Here is a 15,398-nt window from a genome sequence, read left to right as displayed (position 1 = left end):
AATGAGATTGACAGAGAGCCAGGTCCACCCCACCCTAAGCAGGACCTCACTTCTTACTTGGCTCCAGGCAACTGTTGCTATGGAAATTATTGAGCTGATATGTTGTTTCTTTCTACTTTTGAAGCCCAAAATACTGCTTTTGCTGATAAATATTCCAGTAACAAAACCTTGGCAACACAAGTGAGGTTATCTTTTAAAATATTGGTGTGGGCAGAGAGTTATCTTTGGACCAGCTTTGACTTGACTTTAGAGACCAGAGCTGGAGCTCTGGGGATTGGCTGTTGTCTTCCAGTCCCTCTTGCATCTTCACTTCTGCTTCCTAGAATTCAGTCATACTCTGCTGTAACGTGGTTTCACTCTGGCCCTCAGGAGAAGATATGTGAGGAGTCGGCGTCCTTTGACTTGACCCCCCGTGATGTGGCTTCAGGACTGGAGGCTATCAACCAGGTTTTGGAGGAGCAAGCCCGGTTGGCTCAGCAAGGTGAACTCCAGCTGGAGTTCAGTGCAGATACCCCCAGCTCAGGTAAGTTGATGGCCAAGAACTGAGAAGTAGAGTTTGGGCCTATAAGAGGCATCTTAGAAGTATATTCTGTATTAGAGCAGTGTCTGATCTTCCTGGTACCTTTTGTCTGGATTGCACTCTGAGACATGAGTTTGCTGAGATTGGTAAGGTTCTTCTTGTGTTACTTCCTATCTGTTCATCCCAGTTAGGACACTAATAACAGACCAAAGAAATACTTCTACCCAATCTAGTTTAGTGAGTTCCAGGACAGTCAGGACGACATAGAGACTTTGTCTCAAACAAACAAAAGAATGACAGCAGGCCACATGAGTAAAGGGTACTCAAAGGGCAAAAGCCTCTTCTCCCTGGCAATTGTTGCTGTCTGTATAACCTTGAGGAGGGAGCTTGTGACTCTTGTACATTTCAACTTTCTGAGACTTTTAAGTTCTGTTTACTTCCTGAGACTTACACGAACTTCCCTCTTCCCTCCTGGGTGGAGTGTTTCAGTTGTAGGAAACTGCTTTGTAATGTCTTTGTAGACCAGAGAGGACTGGCTCATTGGATACTTTAAGTGCTTTTCATTTTCTTTGAGACAAGAGTTTCATGTAGCTCAGGCTGGCCTCAAACTTATGTAGGAAAGAAAGGACGAACTTTAGCTTTAGGTTCTCTTGCCTTTACCTCCCAGGAACTGTGATTTTAAACGTAGACCACCACTACTGATTTATTTGGTGCTGGGATCAAACCCAGCACTTTGTGCATACGAGGTAAGCATTCTATCAACTGAGCTATATCTCCAGCCCTAGCTCTTCCAGTGTTTCTGAAGTCTTTACATCTTTTCCTAGCTTTTTTTTTTGTTTGTTTTGTTTGTTGTTTTTTGAGACAGGGTCTCTCAATGTAGTCCGGCTGTCCTGGAACTTGCTATGTAGACCAAACTTGCCTCAGAGATCTGCCTGCCCCTGCCACTTGAGTGCTGGGATTAAAGGCGTGTACCACCATACCCAGCCCTGCTTTTAATTTTAAAGCAAAGCACAGGTACAGGAAATCCACACAAAAAAGTCAGCTATGAGCTGTTGTGCTTATAAATACAGTGTAAAGATACAGAGACAAGTGGATCCTGGGAGCTCACTGACCTGCCAGCCTAGCCAAAACATTGAGTTTCAGGTTCAGTGTTTTAAGGGAGTTAAGCTAATGAGCAATGGAGGAAGATAACTGATATCTTCCTTTGGCCTCTATGTGCACAAGTGCTGATCTACATGGACATGCACATAGGTATATGTGTATACAGCACGCGCACACACACACACACACACACACACACACACACACACACACACACACACAAGAAAATAGATTGCCAGGGGGAGCAGAAAGGATATGTGATAGGTAGGGTTTTACTTGGGGGGGAGGGTGGTAGGGGAGGTCAGGAGTGGGGAGAAGGGAACTGGGATTGTCATGTAAAACAGTCTTGTTTCTAATTCAAATAAAAAAATCTGCAAGAAAGGAAGGAAGGAAGAAAGAAAGAAAGAAAGAAAGAAAGAAAGAAAGAAAGGAAATAGATTTCTTATGAGATACATGACTGCACACTCAGGGAATTGCCATCATCAGGAAAGGGGTTTGCCATCACAGCCTCTTCTCTGAGTGGCCTTACCAACCACCTCCTCCTTCCCTTTCTGTGGTAACGTTGTGGCTATTTGATGCCTATATTCAGTAACTATCAGTGATTTCAAGATGGTGATGTCTCACTCAGTCCTTTAGTTTTGTAGCAGAAATCATGTGAAGATTCTTAAGCTCTGTGGTGGTGTTGTCCATACTGACAAGCAGGATCACACTTAACACACGCCACCCATTTAAAATCTGAAAAGATTGAGTTGATTCTCAGTTAGTGATGAAGTGTTATCTTCAGAGGAGGAACAGTGTTTAAATAGCATGTCTGAATGTTGGTTAGTTATTTCTCTCTATGTCATAACAAAATACCTAACCAAATCAACAGAAGGAAGGAAGGAAGGGAGGAAGGAAGGAAGGAAGGAAGGAAGGAAGGAAGGAAGGAAGGAAGGAAGGAAAGTAGGTATTGGTTCACATTCTCAGGGTACAATCCATCCTAACTGGGACTTTGTGGTGTCAAGGGCTTGAGTAGCTAGTGTATTTATAATCGGGAAACAGAGGTGAGGGGAGGAGGGAGAAAAAGAAAGGGGAGGGAATGAGTGGGAAGAGAGAGCAAGAGAGATACTGCTGAGCTCACTTTTTTTTTTGTGATAAGGTCTATCTGTGTAGCTCTAGCTGTACTGGATCTCCATGTAGACCAGCCTGGGCCTGGAACTTACAGAAATTCACCTGGCTCTGCCTCCTAGGTGTGCACCACCACACCCTGCTTTTTTCTTTAAATTTCTGTCACCTTTTCCTTTTTATTCAGTCTAGAAATTTAGCTCATGAAATGGCTCCACTCATATTTAGGGTGGGTCTTACCATTTCAACTAACCCAACCCAGAAACTCTTTCATGAACAGACATGACCATAGATTTGGTCCTAGCTCATTCTAGAGATTATCAGGTTGGCAATATTAACTAATATTAACCATTACTGATGTGTTTAACTGTCTGTGGTTGGTACAGCCCATCATCTATCTCACTGCTGAGGCTCAATATCCCACTGAAATCCTCTTGAAGGTCACCTCTGTGTTCTGCTAACCTGCCTAGGCATCATTGACAATTTATTTGCTGATGTGCTTGTAACACTCTACTGCTTCCTGCCCAGACCTGATACAAACCAGCCTCCAGCAAGCTCTGGTTTCCCTTCATATGTCCTCTGTCCTCATATGTCCTGTCTGAGCATATGTGGGCATATGCTTGATGGTCATTGGCCATTAATTATTTTGAGGTCTTTTGGGAGCAGAGTATGAAGTACCTCTGTGTGTATGGACGTATTTATGTGTGTTTCTAAAGGTGAACATGGGCTCATACTGTTGTATCCGATTCAAATGTGGATCTCACGTAACCTCCCACCCACTTACCCTTTCTACCACATGGGGAGCCCCGTTCTTGAGACTACAGACGGTGTAGAAAGATGTGTAATTATGTACATACTCTTTTGCCCAGGGCTCAGCATGGAGCTAGAAGACATCGCAAAGCTGAAGAGTAAGTGTTTCCCTTCCTTCCCCTTGGGCTTGGTGGGAGGCATGCCCCTAACATGCCCTTGGTTCACAGTGATCCTGCTACGCCTGGAGGGGGCTATTGATGCTATCCAGCTGCCTGGGGATGACAGAGGAGTCACCAAACCTGGAAGGTGAGGAATAGATAGATGCTGACCTTATTACCCCAAGTCCTGTCTAGGGTTGGAGATGGATAGTGTCCTCATGAGGTTCTGTCTGAGTACTTCACCCAGCAGTGGGGTCTATTTTTAATTTTCAAGGCTTAAGTAGAGCTACCAGGCTTTTAAAAAAAATATATATATATACATATACATATACATATACATATACATATACATATACATATACATATACATATATATATATATATATATATATATATATATATATATATATGGGGGTTGTAAATGTATGCCACATGTGTGCTGGGACCTGTGGAGTTTGGAAGAGGGTGTTGGATGTCCTGGATCTAGAGTTACAGTTATGAGTTACCCTATATATTTGGTTCTGGAAACCAAATTTAGGTCCTCTGGAAAAGGAGCAAGCACTCTTAACCACTGAGCAATCTCTCCAAGCCAGTTGCCAGCTTTTTATATAGTCATTGAAAACATTGGGAGTAACAACACACACTATTTGGTGGACGTTGGTGGCGCACGCCTTTAATCCCAGCACTTGGGAGGCAGAGGCAGGTGGATCTCTGTGAGTTTGAGGCCAGCCAGGTCTCCAGAGCAAGTGCCAGGATAGGCTCCAAAGCTACACAGAGAAACCCTGTCTCGAAAAACAAAACAAAACAAAACAAAAAACAAAAAAACACACACTATTATTACACAGTGTCCCCTCCAGCTTTCTCTGGTCCATTGTTGATATAGCAAGTTCCAATTAGATTTAGACTTTCTCTTTGGGACCATCAGTGCTATTACTGAGGCCTTCTTAGGGCTCTTAGATTGTTCCATAATCTGGTTTTTTTTTTGTCTGAACAACTGTAGGTAGGCTGGTTTGAAGGCTGATGAGGGATTGTAGCTGGGACTGAGGGGTTGCTCTTATGGGCGTACAGCCAGTAGCTGTGCTACAACCTGGTTTGGGCTTATGGAGGATAAAGCATTTTCTGGGGTTTTGGGCTTCCTACCTCTTGCTGAACCAGTTTTATTCCTCTGAGTGCTAATCTTTGTAGGTACTCCCAGTCACTTCCAGATAAACCAGATACACCACCTGACCTGGGTTCTAGTGTGCTCTCTTGGCTTTCTCTACCTGCACCTGAAGATCCTGCCACAACCTCTCCACTTCTGTGGCTTCTGTTGCCTCCTTCCCATCTCTTTCCGAGGCTCTTATAGTTGCTTCCCAGTCATCGCCTCCAACGACTTGCACTCAGGCCACCCTATTGTGGTCCCTTCCCCAGATGCCTGGTCTTTTCCTTGGTAGGTAGTGATTCTCATGACCATAACCCACTGTCCTCTGCCTACCAGGAGGCCAGTAAAGGGAGAAGCCTCTTATCTCCAGTGTTGGCCTCATTGAAGTTCTCAGTAGTTATTTCTGAGTGCAAGAAATTTAAAGGCCATCCACTTGTAGGTTCCCAGAAACCAAAGCCTCATGTCCTCAGACTCAAGCTTCTGCTCTCCCCTTTGGCAGCTACATCTTCGAGCTGTTTGCTGAAGCCCAAATAACATTTCAGACCAAAGGCTGCATTTTGGAATCACTGGACCAGATAATCCAGCACCTGGCAGGACGTGAGTCTTGGGTTGCCAGTATGGAGTGTGCCAGGCTAGTGGTTTTGATGTAGATGAACAGAGTGGGGGGTTATTCCTTGTCCAGCACTAAGCACAAGTTGTAGAATAGCACTTGACCACCAGCATCAGCAGGTTGCTACCATACCTTTCTCATGAACAAGAATCTAGTGAACAAAGCTCCACAGACAACCCACTCTTCAGGCTTGTTTATTTTTGGGTAGTACTGAAGATTGAACCCAGGATCTCATTCATGGTAGATAAGTGCTCTACCACTGAGCCACATCCCTAGCCCTTGGTTTTCTGGGACAAGTTCTTACTGTATAGCTCAGACTGGCTTTGGACTTGATCCCATTGCCTTTGTCTCTAGAGTGTTAAGATTACAGGGTTGGCCACTCTGCCCAGCTAGCTTCCTCTTTCTGATTGAGACTTGCAGGTAGTAGTGACATTTGGTCAAACATTATGCTCTTTCACAGCTTTGCTGTTTGTGGTTACTTCTTTTTAAGATTTATTTATTATGTATATGATGTTCTGCCTACATGCCAGAAGAGGGCCCCAAATCTCATTATAGATCATTGTGAGCCACCATGTGTTTTACTGGGAATTGAACTCAGGACCTCTGGAAGAGCAGTCAGTGCTCTTAACCTCTAAGCCATCTCTGCAGCCCTGTTTGTGGTTTCTTATATTATGACCTAGTTAGTCCCTTTTTATGTCTTAGTGGATTTAGTGAGATGTGGGCTCTCTGGCTTCTCCCCCTTGCTACCGGACCTGATTTCTGCTTAGGTTGGGAGATCCAATTTCCAAACGGCAGTATTCTTAGGGGTTGTTCTGCTGAGTGGGGTGAGGTCTGCAGTTCCACATGCAGCATTATCTGCTATGCCCTGGAGGAGAGCAGCCACCTTCCCCCTACCATTTGACTGTAGTTATTTTGGAAGCCTGTACTCCTTTGGGGAGATTCCCCATCTGACTGCTCCTTAACACTGGGAAGAACAGGTCATCTGCCCTTCCTTAGCACATCCCATCTCTAATATTGGTTATGGGGAGTCTGGCTGCTTCAGCAGATGTGTGATAGAGTCTGAAATTGGATTTGTGTTGGTGCCTTGTAATGTGGGATTCAACGTCTCTTCTGCTTGTGTGGATGTCAGCTCCTTAATGCTCCACAGGTACTGGTGTGTTCATTAACACAGTTGGATTGCAGAAGCTCATGGACATTATCCAGGTAGGAGACTGCTTTTAAATATTGGGGCTTCTCTGTTTCTGGAAGTGGCAGCAATGGCTTAAAGGAATGGACAAAGGTTCTTATATCACTTATTATAGTTAACAAACCCTTAAGTACCATACTTTCATATGAATGCAATGTAGGCCTCAGTGGCAGGTGACAGGAGACAGATCTGGACATGTTTGACTATTCAGTGACCAGATATATCCAGTGGTGTTTTAGGACCAAGGTCCCATAAAGAGTGAGGTCAGGAGCTATTAGAGCCCATTTGGGGCTGGGCAGGACCTCCTTGTTCAAAGCAGCTCCAGATAGATTCAGACTGGGAGAAATCCAGAAACACATGGCCTGAGTGGCTTCTCGGGGAAAAGGCAAATGGGCCCTATAAGTGCCATTCATGGTCTGTGTGTCCCTAGCAGAGGGAGGGATGGCTATGGAGCCACTGTCAAAAACAAAGGTGGAACTGTGGAGCCCTGACAGAGAAGCGTGTGGACTCTTACCTAAACCTCATCAGGTTTTTTCCTGCTTGTCACTCTGCTGTTTTTGTGCCTTCTTCCTTGTCTGTGTGACATGCAGTTGTCCTTGGGTACAGTGCAAATGTCTTAGTGCAACTACGTCCTCAACTCTAGTGAGCCAGCTGTCCTGACCAGATAAATCTGGTGTTGGGGACTTTGGGCATCTTCAACTATGCTAAGCCTTGCTAAATTTTTTGTTCTTGTTGTTGTTGCTTTGAGGCAGGGTTTCTATGTGTAGCTCTGGCTGTCCTGGAACTTACTCTATAGACCAGGCTGGCCTCGAAGTCACAGAGATCCACCTGCCTCTGCCTCCTAAGGGCTGGGATTAAGGGTGTGCACCCACACTCTTTTTGTTTTAATCATTTTTTTTATGTTAATGGATATTTTTGTGTGTATACCCCATGTGTGCCTGGTGTCCATGGTTGCCAGAGGGGGGGGGGTGCTGGGAATCAAACTTGAAAGAACAGTTAGTGCTCTTAACTGCTGAGCCATCCTTCTAGGACATTCAATACCTTGATAAGTTTTAATAGCACATCTTAAGATCCCTAGCTGTGAGCCAGGTGTAGTGGTACTCACCTTTAAGACCAGCACTTGAGAGGCAGAGGTGAGCAGATCTCTTGAGTTTAAGGCCATTCTCGTCTGCATAGTACGTTCTATGTTAGCCAGTGTTATATAGTGAGACCCTGTCTGTTTTTGTTTGGGGAGGGGGTTGTTTGTTTTGTTTTAAAGGTTCCTGGATAGGAACTTTTGATCCTGTGGAAAACTGAGGCAAGCCAGTCCCTTCGTGTATGGTGCTATGTGAAGCCACCTGTTTGCTTCTACCCATGCTATACTTCCAAACCACTGGAGGTTATGGCTAGTGAGCAGAGAGTGCCTTGGCTTTGTGAGCACAAAGCAAATACTTACTGAAGAGGCAGACTGTGAATGTTTGGGTCTGATTATGATGTACTGGGCCACAGTAAGTCAGGTGCTGCCTTCTCACTGAGGATAGATCTGGGCCAGGAGCTAAGTATACATGTCATAGGTAAGATAGCTGGGTATGTCTCAGGTCTGCTTCCTGTCAGCTAGCTTTGTGATAAGGGACATCATAGTCTCAGCCTTCTACTCCACAAATGGAGAATTGACTGAGTGAATGTTTTGTGGGATGAGAAAAGTTTTGGTGCAGGAAGCCTGGATTCTACAAGGCAGATTACTTCTGCTGACCAGCAAGGGCCTTGTATCAGAAATGTCTTCTAAGAATCCACTCTACTCCTTCCCACTGAGCTCATCCTCAGCTACAGTCACAGGAGGAGTTCCTGCTATTCCCATACCTAGAGGGCTCATGTGAACAGTACAACTTCTGTCTTCCCCAGAACACTGTTTTCCATTCTCTGTTTATAAGAGAGATATCGCCCTTGTCCATTTTTGTTGTGATTGTTTTTCGAGACAGGGTTTCTCTGGTAGCTTTGGAGCCTATCCTGGCACTCGCTCTGGAGAACAGGCTGGCCTTGAACTCACAGAGATCCGCCTGCCTCTGCCTCTCGAGTGCTGGGATTAAAGGTGTGCGCCACCAACGCCAGGCTGGTTTGGACTTTCTTTAGCAGCTGCTCCAAAGGCCCCTGTTACCTTCCCTGCCCCACCCTGGTACTGTGCTAACTAGATCCTTGCTAGCATGTTCCTCAGCAGTAGAACAGGTGACTGTTGAGTTGCTTATCTCGAAGCTGCTTTTAGCATAACTGTTGGTGTCAAGAGTTCTTGTCAGGAAACGGGAATGTGCACAGAAATGCAACTAGCCTCAGAGTTGCGGTGCTAGTCAGATTTTGTCTGGCAAGAGAAGGGTCAGCCAGAGGTAGGGTTTGTGTCCTCCTGACTGGAATCCCCCCAGCCCCCACCCCTGTTTTGCTCACCTGGGTCAGACATGTAGAGTGGGCATTCATATTTATGACCCTTCACATATGAGTGAGTATGTGCATGTGCACTCTGGAGTGAAGTTTTCCCCTGATTCCACCCCATCTTGCTTAGGTTAGAGAAGCAATCTTTTAGTCATCTGGAATTCTTGTTGGTTCATTTTCTCTCTGTCTACCACAAACCTGTCAGGATCAGCTGATGTGTCAGTCTGAGATGTTTTTTGTTCTTTAAGTTTAAATTTTTGTGTTGTGGATTCTTGGAGAAATACATGAGTCCTATGGGGTCAGGGAGCCCTGCTCTTCCCTTATGTGGCCAGTTTAAATTGTTGGGTGAGAGTGTTTCTAAGCACCCCACGCAAGGCCCAGGGAAGAATGAGTTAGACCACTTCCCTTCCCTCTCACAGTTTGTGCCAGATGGGGATGAGAATGATGAAAGCAGCTCAGGAGGTTCAGGGCACCAACTTATGATTCCCCAAAGGCCAGAAATCTAGGCAGACACAGATACATCCTGAGAGAACATGGGGCCCTATTCATCCAGCCCAAGAGGGAAGCTGGTCCTCCCTGGTGCTACTAGTGGTTCCCTGTACAGCCACTGTTCCAGTGGACAGTGGGGTGGGACACAGTGCCCGGGGTCCTTACACAGGCTGTGAGGGACTTCTACTCACAGCAGACTCCTAGGATGAGAGTTTGGTGTTGTCAGTTTAGCTGGAGGTGAACAGGGTAGCACAGTGTAGGAGGGTCTGCCTTTTAAGGAAGACCAGAAGCAGCGGCAAGCGGCAAGCGGCAGGCGGTCTGTGCAAAGAGGGGTCCTCTTGCAGGAAGTCAGAACCATGTGTCACACTTCCACCTGTCCCTCCGTGTGTCTCTCCTTTACTTCTGCTACCCTGTGGGTGGTGTTTCTTTGACACGGCTGTGTTTCTCACTGTTTGGAGGCTTTGTAAATCCTGTGTGTTTACCTCAGATGATGAGCATATCTTATTATCTTATACCTGCTTTTTCTGTCTTTTGGTAGGCTTGATGAAAAGGTTTCCTTGCTGCCAGAGGCTTTGTGGCATTAGCTCATGCTGCCTAACCCATGTGTGGTTTCCTTTGGTTTTTGAGATCTTCTGTAGAATTGTGTGGGTTTATACAGGGGCTGAGCTCTATCCACCACCTCTTATAAAGGGTATGGGAGGCAGGTGTCTGCTTTTGTCCGGCCCTTTCACTTTTTGGTCTCTTGCTGCTGTTGTCACATTGCTTTATTGTTTTTTCTCATTTGCTGTGGTATTTGGCAAGTTCTGACACTGACTAGAATAAATTCATTTTTGTTCCCATACATTGTCTTGGCATTTCCCCTGTCAGATGAATTTCGGAAGGTAAACCTATTCCTGGACTTTAGGAACCCTGTCACAATCTTTTTTAAAAAAGATTTTATTTATTTATTATGTATACAACATTCTGCTTCCGTGTATATCTGCACACCAGAAAAGGGCACCAGATCTCATAATGGATGGTTGTGAACCACCATGTGGTGGCTGGGAATTGAACTCAGGACCTCTGGAAGAGCAGACGGCGCTCTTAACCTCTGAACCATCTATCCAGCTCCCCTGTCACAATCTTAACTTGAATGTTGAGTTTTTAGGTCAATCTGGAGTACTAAGAGATACTGCAGGAAGAGTAAATTGAGTTAGTCAAGTAAGGGCTGCCTAGGCTTCTTTATTCCTAATATGTTCAGGTGTCTCCCAATACGAGAAGCCCAAGAAAGCTCTGGAGCCATTTGGAGTGGGAGACAGCAGGGATAAGTTTCTTCCCCTCAGCCTGGGTATGCTGTCTAGTTTCGTGGTTGGGCAGATAAGGTCCCTGAACTTCTGAGTTAGAGAAAGATAAGGTAGCCTTGGGCTCTTGTATACTGGTGTAAGGGGCCTTAGTTTCCGTCTCACCATGAAAGCACTTGTTTATCTCAGTTTAAGGCATTTGTGTTCTCAACTCAGGCTGCTAATCCTTTTGCTGTGCTATCTTGCCTTTTAGATTGTGTTCAGTGTAGACCCTCCTGAAGGCAGCCCTGGATCTCTGGTGGGCCTGGGTGTCTCACATTCCTATAAGGTGAGAGCAGCTTCCAGGATGTGGGCTAGTATAGAAGTCTCACAGACCTGTGGGGGTTGTTCTAGGACTTGGGCAGGCATGTATGTATGTTTGTCCTTCCAGGTACACATACACCCTGAAACCAGCCACCGGAGGGCAGCTCAGAGGTCAGATGCCTGGAGCACCACTACATCTAGGAAACAAGGTACAAACCTACACTGCAGGAGATTTTCTACCCTGCCCAACCTTTGCATAATAGTACCATCATACTTGGAATCATGCACACTTACGCCCACTGAAAGCCAGAGACCTTGGAGGAAGTTAGAAGCACTGTTACCTATCCAGAATCACCTACGGGGCAGTGGCAGAACCAAGGCTCTGCAAGGCCTCCCCTCCCAGACTTAGGGCACACGTCTTTGAATTTTATTATTTATTTGTTTGTTTTGAGACAGAGTTTCTCTGTGTAGCCCTGGCTGGCCTTGAACTCAGAGATCCATCTGCCTTTGTCTCCCAAGTGCTGGGATTAGAGACATGCCCCACCCCCACCCTGTTTCAGCACTGGGATCTTGACTGCAGTCTGCCTCACCAACCTTGCATGGTAGTTAGCCCTGGAAACTGGCAATGAGTCTGGCTTCACAGATGTGCCTTGTGACAACCCCTGACTCAGACAACACTTAGCCTATGTGTCAGGCTTGCTCCTCATCAAGGCTGCATCCAGCGCCAGCTCCCATGTCTCTCATTCTCCAGTGATGCCTCAACCGTGAGCTTCTGTTCATATCTCTCCATTTTTTTGTGGACCAGTCTTTCTTGGGCTGCCTTGTTTTGTTTTTTTTCAAGACAGGGTCTCACTATGTAGCTCTGGCTGTCTTGGAACTCACTGTGTAGACCAGGCTGGCCTTGAACTCAAAGAGATCTGCCCACCTCTGCCTCCCAAGTGCATGCCACTACATCCTGAGGCTACTTTGTAGCTTACAGATTGCAGCCTCAGTTTCAGCAGTCCAATGGAGCTTGTGTGGATATTGTCGTTGAGGTCACTGTGGCCTAGAGGGAGGAAAGGTTTAGAGGTGTGGTGTGGTTCTGCCCCAAGGGCCTCCCTACCATACAAAATACCCTCCCAAGCGAATAGTGTCTTCATGATGGTGATGCCTTGGGAGGTTGGTGGGTGTTCAGGCACTGAGGAGTGATTTCTTAAAAGTAGTCTTCCCTGGAGGAAGGAGTTTATTGAGATTGTTGACAGCCTCAAGCTCAAGCAGGGCAGGTTCTGACCCAAGATGGAAATCGTCTCCGAAGGCACTTGGCTTTGCCTTCAGTGACTTTTAAGTGGTGGTATTTTAAGTTTTGGAGCTTCCAGAGATCACTGGGAATGAGCAGTGTGGTTCTAGTCAGTAAGACATTGCTTGGAACTGTGCTTCCTTCTGAATCAGCGACCTTGGCTGCTGCTGATATGACCAGGGTCTGGGAATTTGATTCCCTTTTTAGTAGCTATTGTTGAAATGTCAGGAGTTTGGATGCTTCTTCCTTCTGTGTGCTTTTGGTAGAGTAACTCCAAGTCCAGTGTCACTTGTCATGGTTTCCTAGAAGTTTATGGTTGGGGCCAGATGTCTTCTTCGTATCTGCCAGCATCCTGGGTCAACGTCTTTCTTGCTCTCTGGATCCCTGAGAAGGGCTCGATTATAGGCTGGTCTCAGGTCCCATCTCAAACCTTGCCTTTTGTCCTGATATGTGTACCTGGGCCTGTGTAGCTGCTTGTGGCTTGCTCTCTGAACATAGTAGATGAGGATGGTGGACCACAGTCCTGACTTCATATCCAATTCTTCTGCAGGGAAGGTGCTGAGCTACTGGTGCTTCAGTCCCAGCCACAGCATGCGTGAACTGGTCTGCCAGGGAGTGCGTACCCTTATCCTCACCAGCGGCACACTGGCTCCCCTGTCCTCCTTTGCTCTGGAGATGCAGATGTATGAGCCACCTCTGGCTAGAAGTCAAAACACTAGGAACATGTGGATGGGGGTGGGGACCTTGGCCTGGGCTCCAGGGCTTCCTTTGGCCAGTGTCCCGAAGGGTCTCAGATCTCAGGTGTATTTATTATTATTTCCTCTGTCCATCCCCAGACCATTCCCAGTCTGTCTGGAGAACCCACACATCATTGATAGGAACCAGCTCTGGGTGGGGGTTATCCCCAGAGGCCCTGATGGTGTCCAACTGAGCTCTGCCTATGACAAAAGGTAAGGGGTCCTGGTTTGGGCCTTTCTGCAGTGTTGTGGATTGCTGAGATCCAGGCTTTTCATGGCAGCAGCCTCTAATTGTACAGGTTTTCTGAGGAGTGCTTATCTTCCTTGGGGAAGGCCCTGGGTAAGTACTACTGCACACGATTCTTTGTTCCTTCCTTAGGCAACCCTTGTTCATAACTGGTCTGGTCTTAGACCCTCTACCCTATTCCATCCCATGGGGCTAGGGTCCTGGTAATCCCGAGTTTCCATTCCTGAGAACAAACAGTGCCTCAGCAGTCTTCTAGGCCTTGCCTGGACCACAGCTATGACACTTACAGGCAACATCGCTCGTGTGGTGCCTCATGGGCTTCTGGTCTTCTTCCCGTCCTACCCTGTCATGGAGAAAAGCCTGGAATTCTGGCGGGTGCGTCCCCTATATATACTCCTGAGAGATGGAGCTCCCGATGTCACTAAAAGTCTGGGCAAGGTAGTTGGGCAGAGCTATGAAACAGGACTGTGGCCACAGCCCTACCTGTCCATTCATGTCCTGGCTTTCTCCTTGCATAGGCGCAAGACTTGGCCAAGAGGGTGGAGGTGCTGAAGCCTCTGTTTGTGGAACCCAGGAACAAAGGCAGCTTCTCAGAGGTCTGTGACAAACTACGAGTCAGGTGGTAACTTGCCTCTACAATCCCTCATAGCCTCCAGCTGACCACTGTCTGTGACCAGGCACTCTGGCTGGCTCCAGACTGGAGCTGTGTGCTTACTTCCAAGTGTGTCACCTTTTAGAAAACCCCTGACATGGTCTGGCATGTAGGTAATGGCAGCTCATCTTCTTGCCTGAGTCCTTGGGACCCAGCAGCTGCTCTGGTTGTGGGGTTCCCTGTGTTTTCTGGAAACACTGGGCAGGCTCTAGGTGTTGGGTGTGCCTCTGCTGGTAATGAGATCATGAAAATGCTTTCCAAACCTTGGTGTCCCACCCAGCTGAGACCATCCTTCATCTCAGATAATAAGATTTGGGCGTCACTTGAGAAGGAGAGGAAACTAAACCTGGCTGACCATCCTCTTCATCTAGGTCATTGATGCCTACTACCAGAGAGTTGCTTCGCCTGGGTCTAGTGGGGCCACCTTCTTAGCAGTGTGCCGGGGAAAGGTGAGGTCTCTGCAGGTCATCTTCATTCTTAGTTTTCCTTACATAGGCTGAAACAAGGCTCCTGCCTTGGGTCCTACATCCAGCAAGTAAATTAGTAAGGAGCCATGCTAGGGGCCCTGTTGACACTAGGAGCCAAGGCCAAAGTTAGGCAGGAGGTTCTGAATGTGGCAGAATTGACATGAGCCCAGCTGTGGACCTGATCTGAGGATGGAACTTGCTCTCATCCCTGCAATACCTAGGATAGGTGGCTGAAAGGGTTAGGGCGTGGGTAGACCCCAAGCCGGGGTGTAGACCAACAGGGGAGAGAAGTGCTTATTTTCCTATGTTCTAGGCCAGTGAAGGGCTGGACTTCTCAGACATGAATGGTCGAGGTGTGATTGTCACTGGCCTCCCATATCCCCCACGAATGGATCCCCGTGTTGTCCTCAAGATGCAGTTCTTAGATGAGTTGAGAGGCCGGAACAGAGCTGGAGGTCAGGTGAGATACCACAGAGTTGGGTGAGTAGCGAACTTTGGGGGCCAAGGACCCTAATAACCAAAATTCATTCCTCTTTAGTGCCTCTCTGGGCAGGAGTGGTACCAGCAGCAGGCATCCAGGGCTGTGAACCAGGCTATTGGGAGGGTTATCCGACACCGCCATGACTATGGGGCCATCTTCTTATGTGACCACAGGTACAGGAGGCTCTGTGGCCATCTGCATTTCTTTCTACTTTCTAGATCCTGGACCCTCTTCTTTCTGTATGATGCCTATAGCAACAGATACTAGTCCTTCACTTTGAGGCTTGAATGTAGTGGCTGTAGGGCAGGGATGGCCATTGGTCTTTGTAGTAGAGGACGTGAGCTGATACTCACACATTCACCCTCCAGGTTCGCCTATGCTGATACCAAGGCCCAGCTGCCCTCCTGGGTGCGCCCCTACCTCAAGGTGTATGACAACTTTGGCCACGTCATCCGAGATGTATCCCAGTTCTTCCGTGTTGCTCAGAAAACTGTGA

The 15,398-nt window shown here is 47.0% G+C and overlaps 1 protein-coding gene across 2 annotated transcripts in view; it reads left to right on the top strand.

The window, feature by feature from the left end:
* The window catches only part of Rtel1 (regulator of telomere elongation helicase 1), a 35,932-nt gene that overhangs the window by 15,798 nt on the left and 4,736 nt on the right, over positions 1 to 15,398 (top strand). For both annotated transcript variants that reach the window (XM_027419954.2, XM_027419953.2), the window contains exons 10-25: positions 370 to 523; positions 3,595 to 3,633; positions 3,703 to 3,781; positions 5,274 to 5,371; positions 6,532 to 6,587; positions 10,993 to 11,067; positions 11,170 to 11,251; positions 12,869 to 13,001; positions 13,155 to 13,268; positions 13,355 to 13,395; positions 13,592 to 13,677; positions 13,821 to 13,898; positions 14,326 to 14,403; positions 14,735 to 14,881; positions 14,960 to 15,075; positions 15,271 to 15,394. In XM_027419954.2, the coding sequence (XP_027275755.1) occupies positions 370 to 523; positions 3,595 to 3,633; positions 3,703 to 3,781; positions 5,274 to 5,371; positions 6,532 to 6,587; positions 10,993 to 11,067; positions 11,170 to 11,251; positions 12,869 to 13,001; positions 13,155 to 13,268; positions 13,355 to 13,395; positions 13,592 to 13,677; positions 13,821 to 13,898; positions 14,326 to 14,403; positions 14,735 to 14,881; positions 14,960 to 15,075; positions 15,271 to 15,394 (1,500 nt within the window). The remainder of the gene's footprint in view (positions 1 to 369; positions 524 to 3,594; positions 3,634 to 3,702; positions 3,782 to 5,273; positions 5,372 to 6,531; positions 6,588 to 10,992; positions 11,068 to 11,169; positions 11,252 to 12,868; positions 13,002 to 13,154; positions 13,269 to 13,354; positions 13,396 to 13,591; positions 13,678 to 13,820; positions 13,899 to 14,325; positions 14,404 to 14,734; positions 14,882 to 14,959; positions 15,076 to 15,270; positions 15,395 to 15,398) is intronic.

Source organism: Cricetulus griseus, chromosome 6 (assembly GCF_003668045.3).
Source record: "Cricetulus griseus strain 17A/GY chromosome 6, alternate assembly CriGri-PICRH-1.0, whole genome shotgun sequence".
NCBI classification, from domain to species: Eukaryota; Metazoa; Chordata; class Mammalia; order Rodentia; family Cricetidae; genus Cricetulus; species Cricetulus griseus.
The sequence above is the reverse complement of the archived record's forward strand: the minus strand, read 5'-3'. Positions and strand labels throughout refer to the sequence as shown.